General features: G+C 41.7%; 1 protein-coding gene across 2 annotated transcripts in view; it reads left to right on the top strand.

Annotated features, from left to right (window-relative positions):
• Window positions 1-14,240, top strand: part of UBE2G2 (ubiquitin conjugating enzyme E2 G2) — a 48,181-nt gene that overhangs the window by 15,708 nt on the left and 18,233 nt on the right. For both annotated transcript variants that reach the window (XM_049875025.1, XM_049875026.1), the window contains exons 2-3: window positions 7,219-7,254; window positions 7,346-7,391. In XM_049875025.1, the coding sequence (XP_049730982.1) occupies window positions 7,219-7,254; window positions 7,346-7,391 (82 nt within the window). The remainder of the gene's footprint in view (window positions 1-7,218; window positions 7,255-7,345; window positions 7,392-14,240) is intronic.

Here is a 14,240-nt window from a genome sequence, read left to right as displayed (position 1 = left end):
GCTGCTCGACATTCAAGAGCAAGTTTCAGAGTCTTTTCTGACATCCATTTTGGTCTTTTCTTTCTTTCCTGTCTTTTTAATGACCTCTTGCTTTCTTTGTTCATGATGTCCGTGCACAGTTCGTCTAGTCTTCGGTCCTTAGTGTTCAATGTGTCAGAGCTGTTCTTGAGATAGTCTCTAAATTCAGGTGGGATATGCTGAAGGTTGTATGGGATCGTTTCTGTCACCAAGGCCATATTTTCCAACTGCTGATCTTTGTTTCCAACTTTCACATTCTAGTCACCAGTAATTACCAGTGCATCCTGATTGCGTGTTTGATCAATTTCAGACTGTAGAAGTTGGTAAAAATCTTCAATTGCTTTATCTTTCGCCTTAGTGTTTGGTGTGTAAATTTGAATAATAGTCATATTAACTGGTTTTCCTTGCAGGCATATAGATATTATCCTTTCTCTGACAGCCTTGTATTTCAGGATTGATCTTGAAAGTTCTTTTTGATGATGAATGCAACGCCATTCCTCTTCAAGTTGTCATTATGGGCATAGTAGACCTTATGATTTTCTGATTCAGAAAGGACAATACCTGTCCATTTCAGCTGACAAATGCCTAGGATATTGATGTGTTCCATTTCATTTTTGACGATTCCTGTTTTCCTAGATTCATACTTTGTATATTCCATGTTCTGATTATTAATGGATATTTGCTACTGTTTCTTCTCATTTTAAGTCATGCCACGTGAGCAAATGAAGGTCCCAAAAGCTTTACTCCATCCACATCATTATGGTCGACTCTACTTTGAGGAGGCAGCTCTTCCCCAGTCCCGTTTTGAGTGCCTTCCAACCTGAGGGGCTCATCTTCCGGCACTATATCAGACAGTTTTCCACTGCTAGTCATAAGGTTTTCACTGGCTAATTCTTTACAGAAATAGTCTGGAAATTCAGCTGAAACCTGTCTGCCGTGGATGTCCCTGCTGGTGTTTGAATATTGGTGGCATGGCTTCCAGCATCACAGCAACACACAAGCCCCCACAGTATGACAAACTGACAGATGTGTGGGGATCTCACCTTTAATATGCTTAAAATAGAACCGGTTTCCCCCTCAAGCCCTTTCTTTGCCCCTGTATGTCCCAGGAATAGCACCATCATTCACTCTGTTGTTGGGGCTAAAAACCCAGGACTTTTCTTCTCTGTCCTCACATGCCACATCCCATTCATCAGCAAGCTGTGCTGTTTCTACTGAGAGAATAAATCCCCAAGTTCAGCATTTCTTACCACTTTTACAGTTACTACTCTAGTCCAAGCCACCACTCTTCCTGCCTGGACTGCTGTAGTAGCAGCTTTTAAAGCTGTTTATTAGCATGAAATATAACTGACACGTAGGAAAAATGTCCAGCTCAGAGAATTATCACAGAGAACATCCCCACCCAGGTAAAGAGAAAGAATGGTGTCAGCTTGTGAGAAACCCTATTGTGCTTCTTCCTCCTTCCCTTGACAAAGGCAACCACTGTCCTTACTATAGGAGAGTTACTTCCTTGCTTTTCTTTGTTTTTCCACCAAAGGATGCATTCTTAAACATTATAGTTTAGCTTGGCCTGTTTCATAACTTGGTTTAAATGTAATTATATTCTGTGTGCTCTTTTATGTCTGGATTCTTGTGCACAACATTGTTTAGTTGTGTGTAATTAAGGCCCATTTATTTTCAGTTTATTTATCTCTTCTGTTGCTAGACATTTGTGTTATTTCCATTTTTTGCCTATTACAAGTAGTGTTTCTGTGAAGATTCCTATGCATGTCTTTGGGTGTACACGTAGACACGTTTCTGTGAGTATACGTCTAAGAGGAATTGCAGGGTCATGGGAGATAATACCCAACTCTTTCCGAAGTGGTTGTGCCAATTTATACTCCTGCTAGTAGTGCTGAGTATTCCTGTCACTCCACATCTCTGTCAGCACTTCTCATTGTCAGTCTTCTAAACATCGTACTTCACATAAAAGTTGATTTGCCTGGGGTGATGGTGTCTTAGGGTTCTCTAGAGAAATAGTAAAATGCGTGTGTGTGAGAGAGAGAGTTGTGTGTCTGTGTTTGGAGAGAAAGAGAAAGGGAGGGAGTGGGAGTGTGAGAGAGAACATAATAGAGAGATGGCGATTAATTGATTTTAAGGAATTGGTTCACTCAGTTGTGGGGGACTGGTAAATACAAAGTCTTTAGGTCAGGCCACAGGCTGGAGATTTTCTGCAGTCTTACTTCCCGAAATCTGTAGGTCAGGTGGCAAGACAAGAAGAGTGAACGAATTCTGACAAAATGTCTGCTTATTGTCTAGAGACAGAACACACCCTAGGGAGAAAGCCCTTTTTGCTCTTACGGCCTTCGACTGATTGGATGAGGCTCACCCACATTATGGAGGGAGTTCTCCTTTACTTGAGGCCAGCTGATTTAGTCACATGTCACTCGAGCAGCTAGATTAGTGTTTGACCAAACAGCTGGGCACCATAGCCTAGCCAAGTTGCCACATAAAATTAACCCCATCACAAGAGTCAGCTTTATCGAGGTAAAATTACCAGTTTATCAAAATTACCAAAATTTTACAATAAAATCTACCAGTTTCAAATATATATTTCTTTGAGTTTTGGGAAATGTGTACCATTGTGTAGCCATCATTACAGTCATGATACAGAGTATTTCACCTCCGAAGTTTCCTTGTGCCCCCTGGCCTCGGACAACATTTGATTTGCTTTCTGTTACGATAGTTTTGTAATTTCTAGAATTTCATATAAATGGAATCGTGCAATGTGTTGTCTTTTGTGTCTGACTTCTTGCAGCTTACTGCTTTTGAGACTCATCCATGTTGTTTTGTGTATCAGTAGTTTGTTCTTTTTTATTGCTGACTTGTATTCCATGGTATGTTCATTTTATCAGTAGATTAGTTCATTTACCAGTTGATGGATTCTGGGTTGTTTTCAGTTTGGGGCTATTATATATAAAGCTTCTGTGAACATTTTCATATGTCTGTCATGGGGCATATGTTTAACTTGATTAGAAACTCTCAAACTGTTTTCCAAAAGGGCGTGCACCGTCTTGCATTCTCACCAGTGGTACTTGAGAGGCCCAGGCGCTCCACCTGCCAGCACTTCCTGTTACCAGTCTTTCTGATTTTAGATGTTGTGACTAAGTAAAGATAAAGGTATGCATCGCGTAACGTCCGTGATACGTTCTGTGAACTAGGATGTTACGTGATGTGGACGTTGTGTCAATACCATGTTATGTGTAGTATATATGTTTGTATGTATTTGATATACATACATCAGTGTAACCCCTGCGCAAGCTACTTGGGCTCTCCCTGAGTGCCCAGAGCCTCAGGGGTTTGCAAACTTGCACCTGCATTTGGCTGCCTCTGGGCATGCGGTGCCCGCTGAGCAGCCCCAGGGAGCCTAGTCAGAATTGGAAGCCCCGAGGGACAGAGCTGAGCAGAGCCCAGTGCCTCCCAGCAGGCACTGCCCCATGGGGGTGGCAGGCAGGGCACCTGCTGACCAGAGCCAAGGCTGCAGTCAAGCCAGAAGCAAACAGGTTTCTCATTAAACAATTGATACACATATTGTTTTGTGACACTGGTTGCTAACCCCACAATAATGTCAACACTTTCCCCTTCTTGACCATTGGTTTCCCATTACCAGCTTTCCTGTTCCCTCCTGCCTTCTTGTCCTAGCCCCTGAGCTGGTGTGTCCATTTGTCTCGTTTTGTTTTATGGGCCTGTCTAATCTTTGGCTAAAGGGTGAACCTCAGGAGTGACATCATTACTGATGTATAAGGATGTCTGGGGGCCATGTTCTTGGGGTTTCTCCAGTCTGTGTCAGACCAGTAAGTCAGGTCTTACTTTTCGTGAGTTAGAATTTTGTTCTACATTTTTGTCCGGGACCCCCTATTGTGGTCCCTGTCAGAGCAGTCAATGGTGGTAGCTGGGTGAGCACCATTTAGTTGTACTGGACTCAGTCTAGTGGAGGCCGTGGTAGTTGTGGCCTGTTAGTCCTCTGGACTAATCTTTCTCTTTTGTCTTTGGTTTTCTTCATTCTCCTTTGCTCTAGATGGGGTGAGATCAGTGGAATATCTTAGATGGCTGCTCACAAGCTTTTAAGACCCCAGATGCTACTCACCAAAGTAGAATGTAGAACATTTTCTTCATAAACTATGTTATGCCAATTGAGCTGGGTGTTCCCTGAGACCATCAAGCCATAACCTTAGTGCTGGCCCCGTCTCCTGGTGCACTTCCAAGCAAGCCCCTCCTCCCCTGCCCCATGGATGTATATGCGGTCAGACATTGCCCAAATGGACATCATGTGGCGCATACCTGCATTTATAATGATATTTAGCCATATCTATTGTGGTTTTAATTTGCATTTCCCTTAAGATGCACAGTGTTGAGCATCTTCAGATGTGCATGTTTGCCATCCGTGTATCTTCTTTGTTGGAGGGTCTGTTCAAATCTTGTATGTGGTTTGAGGTGGGAGAAAGTTTTACTGTCGTGATCGTGAGTTAGTACCATTGGGGAAAAGACTGCCCTTTGGCCTCTGTTCTGCAGTGCTCCCCTCAGGAAATTGAGGATCTGTGTCTGCATGGGTCTGGCTCTCTCTATTCTGTTCCATTGGCCTATTTATCTTTGTGCCATTATCATACTGCCTTCATTACTATAGCTTGGTAATAAGTGTTGATAGCCCTTAGATTGACTATTCTTGGTTATTTGCATTTCCATATAGCTTTTAGAATCATCTTGTCCATTTCAAACAAGAAAACCTGTTGGAATCTTGGTTGCATTGAATCTGTAGATTCAATTTGAGGAGAATTGATAGCTTTATAATAAAAACAACGAAAACCAACCCCACTGCCGTCGAGTTGATCCTGACTCATAGTGACCCTATAGGACAGAGTAGAACTGCCCTGTAGGGTTTCTAGGGAGTGGCTGGTGGATTCGAACTGCCTACCTTTTGGTTAGCAGCCAAGCTATTTATTAACCACTGTGCCACCAGAGCCCCATCTTCATAATATTAAGTTTTTACAGTACACGAATATGGTAAAATCTCCATTTATTAAGGTAATGTTTTTTAAAATAAGTTTTCTGTTTTGTCAGAGATCTTGCATATCTTTTAACAATTCATTTTTTACACATTTTCATTATAACTGGTATCCTTTTTAGATTTTCATTTTCTAATTTGCTGATATATAGAAATACAGCTCAGTTGTATATATATATATATATAAACTTCATATTGAACAACTTTACCAAACTGAGTACTTTTAATAATTTATCTTAAATTCTTTTGGACTTTATATAAGCATAACATCCGTGAATAATGACAGTTTTATTTATTCCTGTCTAATCTTACGCCTTTTATTTTTCTTGCCCCATGGACTTGCTAGATTTCAGGTACAGTGTTGAAATAGGAGTGATTGTTGATATCGTTGTTGTTGCTTCCAGTCTCAGAGCAATTGACATTTCGCTCCTGAATGATGTTTGCTATAGGCATTCTATACTGAGAAGGAAGTTGCTTTCTATTCATAGTTTTCCAAGAGCTCTTTTTTTTTTTAAATTGCAAATGGATTGAATTTTATCCAGTACTTTTTTTTTGATCAATTGAGATGACCATACGATTTTTCTTATTTTACCAATGTGATGAATTACATTGTTTTTTTGTTTGTGTTCCGGTGTTAAATGAGTACCGTATTCCAGGAATAAACCCAACTTGGTTGTGACGTGTTTTTTTTTTTTTTTTTGTACTGTGTCCCTAGATGCAGTTTGCTATTAATTTAGAATTTTTGCAGCTGCGTTCATGAGTGATATTGGCCTGTAAATTTTCATTCTTGTAATGTTAGATTTGATATTAAATTTACGTTCGCCTTATAAAATGGAGCAATCCCACTTCATTCACGAGAAGTGTTACGTTCCACTTTAAGTGTTCGGTAGAATTTTCTGAAGCCATTTTGGACCAAATTTTCTTTGTGGAAAGATTTGAAATGATAGAATTAAATTTCTTTGCTAGTTTCGGGACTATGAGGCCGTGTTTCTTCTTTTATCTATTTTGGTAAGTTGTATTTTTCTAGAAATCTGTCAATTTTCACTACATTGTCAAATTTATTGGCATAAAGATGTTCAAAATATCTTCTTACTACTTTTTTAACGTCTGTAGCATCTGTAGTGATATCGTCTTTTTTCCTGGTATTGGTTATTTGTACTTTTTCTTTCCTTTTTTTCTCCTTTGTCATTCTTGGTAGCGATTTATTAATTTTCTTAGTCATTCCAAGGAACCAACTTTTGATTTTGTTGATTTTCTCTTTGGTGTGTTTGCTTCCTGTTTTATTAATTTCCCTATACCCTGCCCAACAGGGAGTGAATTTCTGGCTTGATTCCTTACACCTACGTGGCTGCCGTTCTAGTCCGTAGCTTTTTTTCTCGTCTCATTTCTGAGAGTTGTCAGCAGAATTTATCCACAGGCTTGGTTTTATTTTGGAGCCTTCTATACCAACAGATTTTAAAAAACAAAACAAATAACTCTGATCCCCAAAATTGAAATGACACTTCTTCATGGCAGCTTCTAAGTGGCAGTGCTCTGCCTCAAGTGTTTTAACAACTAGTCTTCTTAAATTGCTGAGAAATGATACTGCGTACTCATTTCTTATTATGTTCATTATTTTCATTGCTGAAGTCTGATACTCTACAATATCACATCTGCGGAGGCTCACAGGTTTTGTAGAATGGTATTGAACATCGACATGTAACTTGTAAAATGATATGTTTAATAGTATCAAACTTTTGAAATCTCAGCTCTGGTTTATATCTCTAGTTTGCCACATTCAGAAAGTCTTCCCAACTCTCAAAGTCACAGGAAATACCATTCAACTGAAACATAATATACTGTGTTAGATCTATGAGCTTTAGTGAAAGTACCTAGCAGTAATATTTTGGAAAGACAGTCACTCCTTTTGTTCTTCATTTGTAAAATGAGAGGATTAATAAATCTAGAGTTATGTGTCTCTCAGGTATAAAGAATTATTCACATAGTGTGTATCCGAAACATAACTGGAACAGGCATTTACTTGGAGCAAACAGATTTTTCATTTGTTAATGTGTGTAATATATGATTTATAGTCTTGTATACATTTTAAAGATGTTCTGTTAAAATGCCAATATAACATTCCCTCTGTTTAGTAACGGTTGCACTTCTTATTTTTACAGAATTAACACTGAATCCTCCGGAAGGAATTGTGGCAGGTAAGTAGGGTATTGATGCTAACTCTTTATAGTTTACTTCTAACTGCCAAAGTTAAAGAAAATATTGTGGAATTTTTTTCTTCCCCTGCAGGCCCCATGAATGAAGAGAATTTTTTTGAATGGGAGGCTTTGATCATGTAAGTTAATCATATGTGTTACTCGTTTTTAAGACTTTACTGGAAATTAGACCTATGAGTCGCATTTAGCACTGTGAGTATGCTTATAAGTGCCAATTAGAAAAAAGGCTAAATGCATCTCCTTTCAGCTCTTTTCTAGCCTGCTGATCTGAAAGCAGAAAGCAATATGAAAATGTCACCTTACAACCAATAGAAGGTTTAGTTGTAAATATTATCTGTCTGCAGAGTTTTAAAATAATTTTTGAATGTTGTGTGGTGTCTTAGAGTTCTCTAGAGAAACAGAAGCAATGAAAGATACACGCATATATAGAGAGAGATTTACATCAAAAATTGGCTCCTATGACTGTGGGGTTGTCAAATCCAAAATTCGTAGGTCAGGCAGCAGGCTGGAGAGTTCTGTAGGATTACATTCCATGATCCGTAGGTAAGACGATGGAGAGAGTACAGAGTGAAGAAAGAGTTCTGTTAAAATATCTATTTATAGCCTGAAGGCAGAACACACCCTAAGGAAACTTTTCTTTTAACTGACTGATTAATTACATTACATTAAATTATATTACATTACATTATGGAGGGCGATTACATTACATTGCATTGGATTGGATTGTAGTATGAAACAGCAGCTAGTCTAGTGTTTGGCCAAAGCACTGGGAACTGTAGCCTAGCCAAGTCGACACATGAACTTAACCATTGCCAGCGGTCATGGTGGTTTAGCCTCACGTGGCATGGTGGCTTTGGCTCTGAGAAGTCTCTGTGAGCTGAAGTTTGACAGTGAGGAAAGGATCCTTCAGGATGTGGTGTCTGCTCTCGGTGTGGTAGCACAGCACTGGCCCTGACCTACATTTGGGCCACTGCTGCTTTTTCTTTCCTTTCTCTCCTCCTTCCCTTCCCATTCATTTCTTCCTCGCTTTCCTCTCCCTTTCTCTGTTCCCCTGTCTGGGCTTTTAGGCCTTCCATCAACCCTAACACCGAGACATGGCTTAGTGCCACTGGCAAGATTAGCAGTGTGGTTCCTGGCGCCGTTCTAGAAAGATTGTAACTGGATTTCATGATATCTAACTTATAGTGGTGTTACTTGGAAAGAGAAACGAAGAGAAAAGAATGAACCCCTGATTCTAGAGACCTATGGCCCAGTGATCCAGGCCCTTTGTTTCTCTTCCTTCCACCTTAGAATGTACAGTTTTTGGACATTTTTAAACTAACAGTATCTTCAACAAAGTGCAGTTAGGTAAAATTTAGAAAGCTCAGTAAAATGAGCTGTTTCATCTAGCTCGAAAATTCTCGTGTTACATTTTGTTGGACTGGGAAGTGCTCCAGTGGGGAGGGGCTGGCCCATGACTGCGTGGGGCGGTGGCGGGGGAGGGAGGCGGGGGGAGGTGTTGAGCAGAAAAGGAACAAAAGACAGAGATGGGGAAGGGATGCTTCAGGTGACACATTAAATTCCAGTGGGGAAGGTAGAGAGGAACAGGAACAGGGTTACACTGGATTAGAGCTGGCCATGGCAGAAGGAGGCAGACAGGAGGGAGGAGGAGTCCAGGGTGTGAGTGGGGGTGACTCCTTCTGTGCATGGGAGCAAGTGTGAACTCTGGTTTGAGGAAGTAGTTTTAAACATCATCAGCCTTTCTGAGTGCCTAGTGCTTATATCCTGTTAGTTAACGATATACATGTCAGTCTGAGAAATCATTGCTGCTAAATATTGTCTGTGGAGGTTAATATGTGAAAATGAGTATTTTTGATAAGCAAAAGGTTTAGAAAAATCACCAATAAACACCATCCAGATAAGCACAGGATACCTAACATTTGGGTACATTATTTTTCCTGATAATTTGTAAGACCCTATTTGTGTGAACCTATGGTAGTTGCTATGAGATGGCGACGGGTTTGTTTTTTTTTGGTATGATACATGTTATTTCTGGAATAGGGCCGTGTTTGTAATCTATATTTGTGTCTCATGTGGTGTTGCATCTTTTGTCTCCTCAAAAGCAGTGGTAGAATTGATGGAGCCTCTCGTAATCACTGGTGTCCTACGTTTAGTGGATGCTGGCATTGCTCACCTGTGTTGTAACAGCTTTTTGTTTTTAAAGAAACACGAGATCATATTACAGGAATTGATTTGTGACCTGCTTTTTGCACTTAATAGATCGCGTACATTCTTTTTGTATTAAGACAGATTCATACTCACATACGACCAGGGCACCAAGCCCACTATTAGGTAAGCCAAGTGTTGGCAGTCCTTTCTGAGTGCAGAGGTCTGTGGGGATTGTGCAAGGGTTTGCCCCTGAAAACTTTCCGTATTTTAAGAGCTTGGCGTGCACACATCCACAGTAGAGGATTTTAGAAGCCCAGTGAAGGGACAGTTTAGCCCTCCAGGAGTATGTTTTTTTAAAGTGTTCATTGTTAAAAATTACTGTTGTCGTTAGGTGCTGTCAAGCTGGTCCCAACTCATAGTGACCCAATATACAACAGAACAAAACGCTGTCCAGTCCTGCGCCATCCTCACAGTCGTTGCGCTGTCTGAACCCACTGTTGGAGCCACTTTGTCAGTCCATCTCGTTGAGGGTCTTCCTCTTTTTCACTGACCCTCTACCAAGCATGATGTCCTTCTCCAGGGACCGATCCCTCCTGACAACATGTCCAAAGTTAGTGAGACGAAGTCTTGCCATCCTCACGTCTAAGGAGCGTTCTGGTTGTGCTTCTTCTAAGACATACTTGTTCATTCTTCTGGCAGCCCGTGGTTTATAATTCAAATACATAATTCACACGCATCAGTTTTTCTCTGGTCTTACTTATCAGTGTCCAGCTTTTGCATGCGTATGAGGTGATTGAAAACACCATGGCTTGGGTCAGGCGCACCCTAGTCCTCAGTGACACCTTTGCCTGTAACACTTCAGAGAGGTCTTTTGGAGCCAACTTGACTGCTGCTTCCATGTGTGTTGATTGTGGATCCAGTGAAATAAAATTCTTGACAACTTCAGTATTTTCTCTGTTTATCATGGTGTTGCTTATTGGTCCCGTTGTGAAGATTTTTGTTTCTTTATGGTGAGGTGTAATCCATACTGAAGGCTTTAGTTTTTGATCCTCAGCAGTTAGTGCTTCAAATTCTCTTGGCTTTCAGTAACCAAGATTGTGTCATCTGCATATTGCAGGTTGTCGGTGAGTTTTCCTCCTATCCTGATGCCATGTTCTTCTTCATATAGTCTAGTTTCTTAGGTTATTTGCTCAGCATAGAGATTGAATAAGTACGATGAAAGGATACAGTGACACACACTATTACTAATTTTATATAAACAGCATAAAATTAAACCAATATTTTGAAGACCTGTCTTAAAAAGTAATTCGAGCTCCTTTTAGGAACAGCAGTTTTATATTTGAGTTAGGCTTTTGCGTGAGTCTGGAATTCCCCTGCTGCCAGATCTGGTGAGCTTGTGGGTTTTGGTCATGTTCCAGATCCTTTCACAAATAAGAGCCCGTTTATAAATGTACTTAAAACATCTATTAAGGAATTAACTGTCCTCCCCTTGATTTGTCCTACCCTGCTATTTTGGCAGACAGCTGGCTGAGTTTTTCACTGTCTTAGCAATAGGGTTTTTTCTGTCTGTTTTAGTCTTTAATGGTTTCCTTCATACCCTAGTGTTTCTAAAAACCATGGTTGTATAATTTTCTTGGAGTGTGATGCTATCATAGTTGCCTTTGCAGTGGTGCTTGCCTGCAAGGCCTTCATCTCTTTTGGGCTGTGCAGTGAAGAAAACATCTTTTCAGATAATCAGGCAACAAATGCTGAGTGCTTGGGGATGCAGGTGTGCTGTGGGCGACCCTATATTTTACCGTGAAGGGATGGGGGTAAGGCAGAAGGATGGGGAATGTGACAAATTAATGAGTGGGACAAGAATTAAATAAGAAGGTCACTGCAGCTGGCATCTCTAATTGAAAGTGGAGTTTTCACACAGCTCTTTCCAGCAACATAGCCTGTTGTATGGAGCCAGAGATTGGTACAGAACCAGTGAAAACTAAGTCTTTGCCGAGCTTCCACAGTGGAGTGTAAGCATGGGACCCAGGATGAAGGGCTGTAATGGCTGCACAGGGTCAGACTCTGGGCTGGGGGCTGCCCAAGCATGTGCTGCTGGCATGGCCTTATGATCTTGGGCTGGTTACTGCCGTCTTACCTTCTCTTACGCAGATCAGAAATACAGAGGCTCAGCATCCTCTTAGACAGATGGCTGAGGTCTCTCCAGCTCCGCAGCCCATGCCTCTGAGTCAGCTTGTTGCCACTCAGTTGCTGAGCTGTGGTCCTTCACGGCAGAGTTAGCAGACACACAGTAGGATTGGAGCGTTTCTGTGGAATGGAAAGAGCCCTGCAGTGAAGGACAGCTGTTCACTGGCAGTGGCTGGAAAAGGTGGGAAGTCCCTTGGAGGCTTGCTATCCCATTCCGTCCTGCCTCAGCGTGCTTGAAGTGTCTGGTGTTGGTGACCTCCTGGCCTGGTCCATGGCCTAACTGCTATCACCTTTCCAGACCAGTGGGCTCTTGAGGCAGAGGCGACATGAGAAGGACCCTCCTCTTACTGAACGGCTGGGGACCCTCGATTGACCCCAGCCCACATGTTACTGATGGAGCCTTGGAGGCCTGGTGGTGAGGTGATTTTCCCAAGGTTCTTCAGTTGGTTTACAACATCAGCTATAGGACTCCCAGGCTGTTGCTTCTCCTCCTACCACATTGCTTGGCTTATGCTAGGTGCAAAGGTTATGATTGCAGTAACCACCCTTTATATCAGGCTTTCTAGTTTACAGAAGAGTGTCGCAGTGTCTCTTGTCAATATGGTACGCTGTTAAAGTAAACCTGAGATACGAAAATAATCGTTTATAATTGGTATTCTTTGATCTAGTATTCCCAATCCTAGGAATTTCTTTAACAAAAATGTTGTAAGAGCTACATAGGAGAAAATTTATTGCAGCATTTGTTGTAATAAAAAGTTGGAAACATCATTGCCGAGCATAATTAATGGAACATCCTTTTTTCCATACAGCGGGATGCCATGCAGCCCTTCGAGTTGTTTCCGATTCATAGCGACTCAGAAGACAGGGTAGAACTGTTGTATAGGGCTTCCAGGGAGTGGCCAGCAGATTTAACTGCTGACCTTTTGGTTGGCAGTCTGCTCTCATAACCACTGTGCCACCAGGGCTCCGTAGCTCTAAAAAAGATGTAGGTAAAATCTACGTACTGACGTGGAAAGATGTCCACAATGTATTATTAAGTGGGGAACAAAACAAAACCAGTTGCTATGGGGTCAGCTCCGACTCATGGCGACCCCGTGTATGTCAGAGTAGAGCTGTGCTCCACAGGGTTTTCAGTGGCGAATTTCTCAGAAGTAGATCGCCAGGCCTTTTTTCCGAGGTGCCACTGGGTGAACTCAAACCTCCAACCTTTTGGTTAGCAGCTGAGCATATCAACCACTCGTATCACCCAAGGACACTATTATTAAGTGAAAAAAGGAAATCTAGAACTTTTTTTTTTTTTTTTTTTAGAACATTAGGTCTAAACCAGTGGTTTTTAACTGGGGACAGTTTTGCTCACCAAGGGACATTTGGCAATGTCTGGAGACACTTCCGGTTCTCACAATGGAGGGACTGTGCTGCTGGCATCCACTGGGCAGCAGGGCTTCAAACTCTGCTGAGAATTTGCATTTCTAACAAGTTCCCAGGCGATGCTAATGCTGCTGGTTAGGGACCAATTCTGAGAACAGCTAAGTAGAGCAGGGGTTCTCAGGATCTATTATGTGGAAGACTCACCTGGGGATCTGGTTAAACTGCAGAGCCTTATTCAGTATAAAAACCAAACCCCTTGCTGTCGAGTCGATTCCGACTCATAGCGACCCTATAGTTCAGAGTAGAACTGCCCCATAGTTTCCAAGGAGCACCTGGCGGTTTTGAACTGCTGACCCTTATGGTTAGCAACCGTAGCACTTAACCACTACGCCGCCAGGGTTTCCTTATTCAGTATACCTGGTGCTGTCGAGTGGATTCCGTATAGCTGGGGTGCAAAGGCAAATTTTCAGCAGGGGTTTGAATGGAACTAACTGGTTGGAAGCCCTGGTGGGTAGAGGCCAGGAATGCTGCTAAGCAACCTTCTGCAGTGCACAGGATAGTCCCCGCACGGAATTAGCTGGCCCACGCGTCGGTAGTGCTGGGGCTGAGATACCCTGCTGTGGCGTGATACGTCTTCCCCCTGTGTACATTTTAAAAGTAGCTTTTTTGAGATACACTTTACAGACCATAAGTGTTACTTGTTTTAAGCACAAGCCAATGATTTCAGTAACTCTCTAGAATTGTAGAACCATTGCTACAAACCAAGTTTAGAATGTCTTCAAAAAGGTCCTTCATGCCCGTTGCCGGTCAGTCTCCATGTCCACCCTCAGCCCCTGGTAACCGTTAATATGCTTTCTGACTGTATATTTACCTTTCCTGGACAGTTCATGTAAGTGGAATCAGAAAGCATATAATCTTTTGTGTCTCACTCCTTTCACTTAGCAGAATGTTTTTGAGTTTGATCCAAGCTCCAGAGAGTTCCGTTGTATGGATATTATCACTTCTTGTTTGTCCATTAACTACGTGATGGATGTTTGGATCGTTTCAACTCTGCTATTTCATGTGCTGCTGTGAACGCTTGCATACACGACTCTGTGGATGTATACATATTTTTATTGTGGTAAAATATAACAAGACGTTTGCTATTTTCACTGTTTTTAAGTGTGCAGTTCAGTGACATTAATTACATTCACCGTGCTGTGCAAACGTCGCCACCGTTCGTTTCCAAAGGTTTTTCATTCCTTGACAGAAACGCCGTACCCCTTCAG

The sequence above is a fragment of the Elephas maximus genome, chromosome 2 (assembly GCF_024166365.1).
Source record: "Elephas maximus indicus isolate mEleMax1 chromosome 2, mEleMax1 primary haplotype, whole genome shotgun sequence".
Taxonomy (NCBI): Eukaryota; Metazoa; Chordata; class Mammalia; order Proboscidea; family Elephantidae; genus Elephas; species Elephas maximus.
The sequence above is the reverse complement of the archived record's forward strand: the minus strand, read 5'-3'. Positions and strand labels throughout refer to the sequence as shown.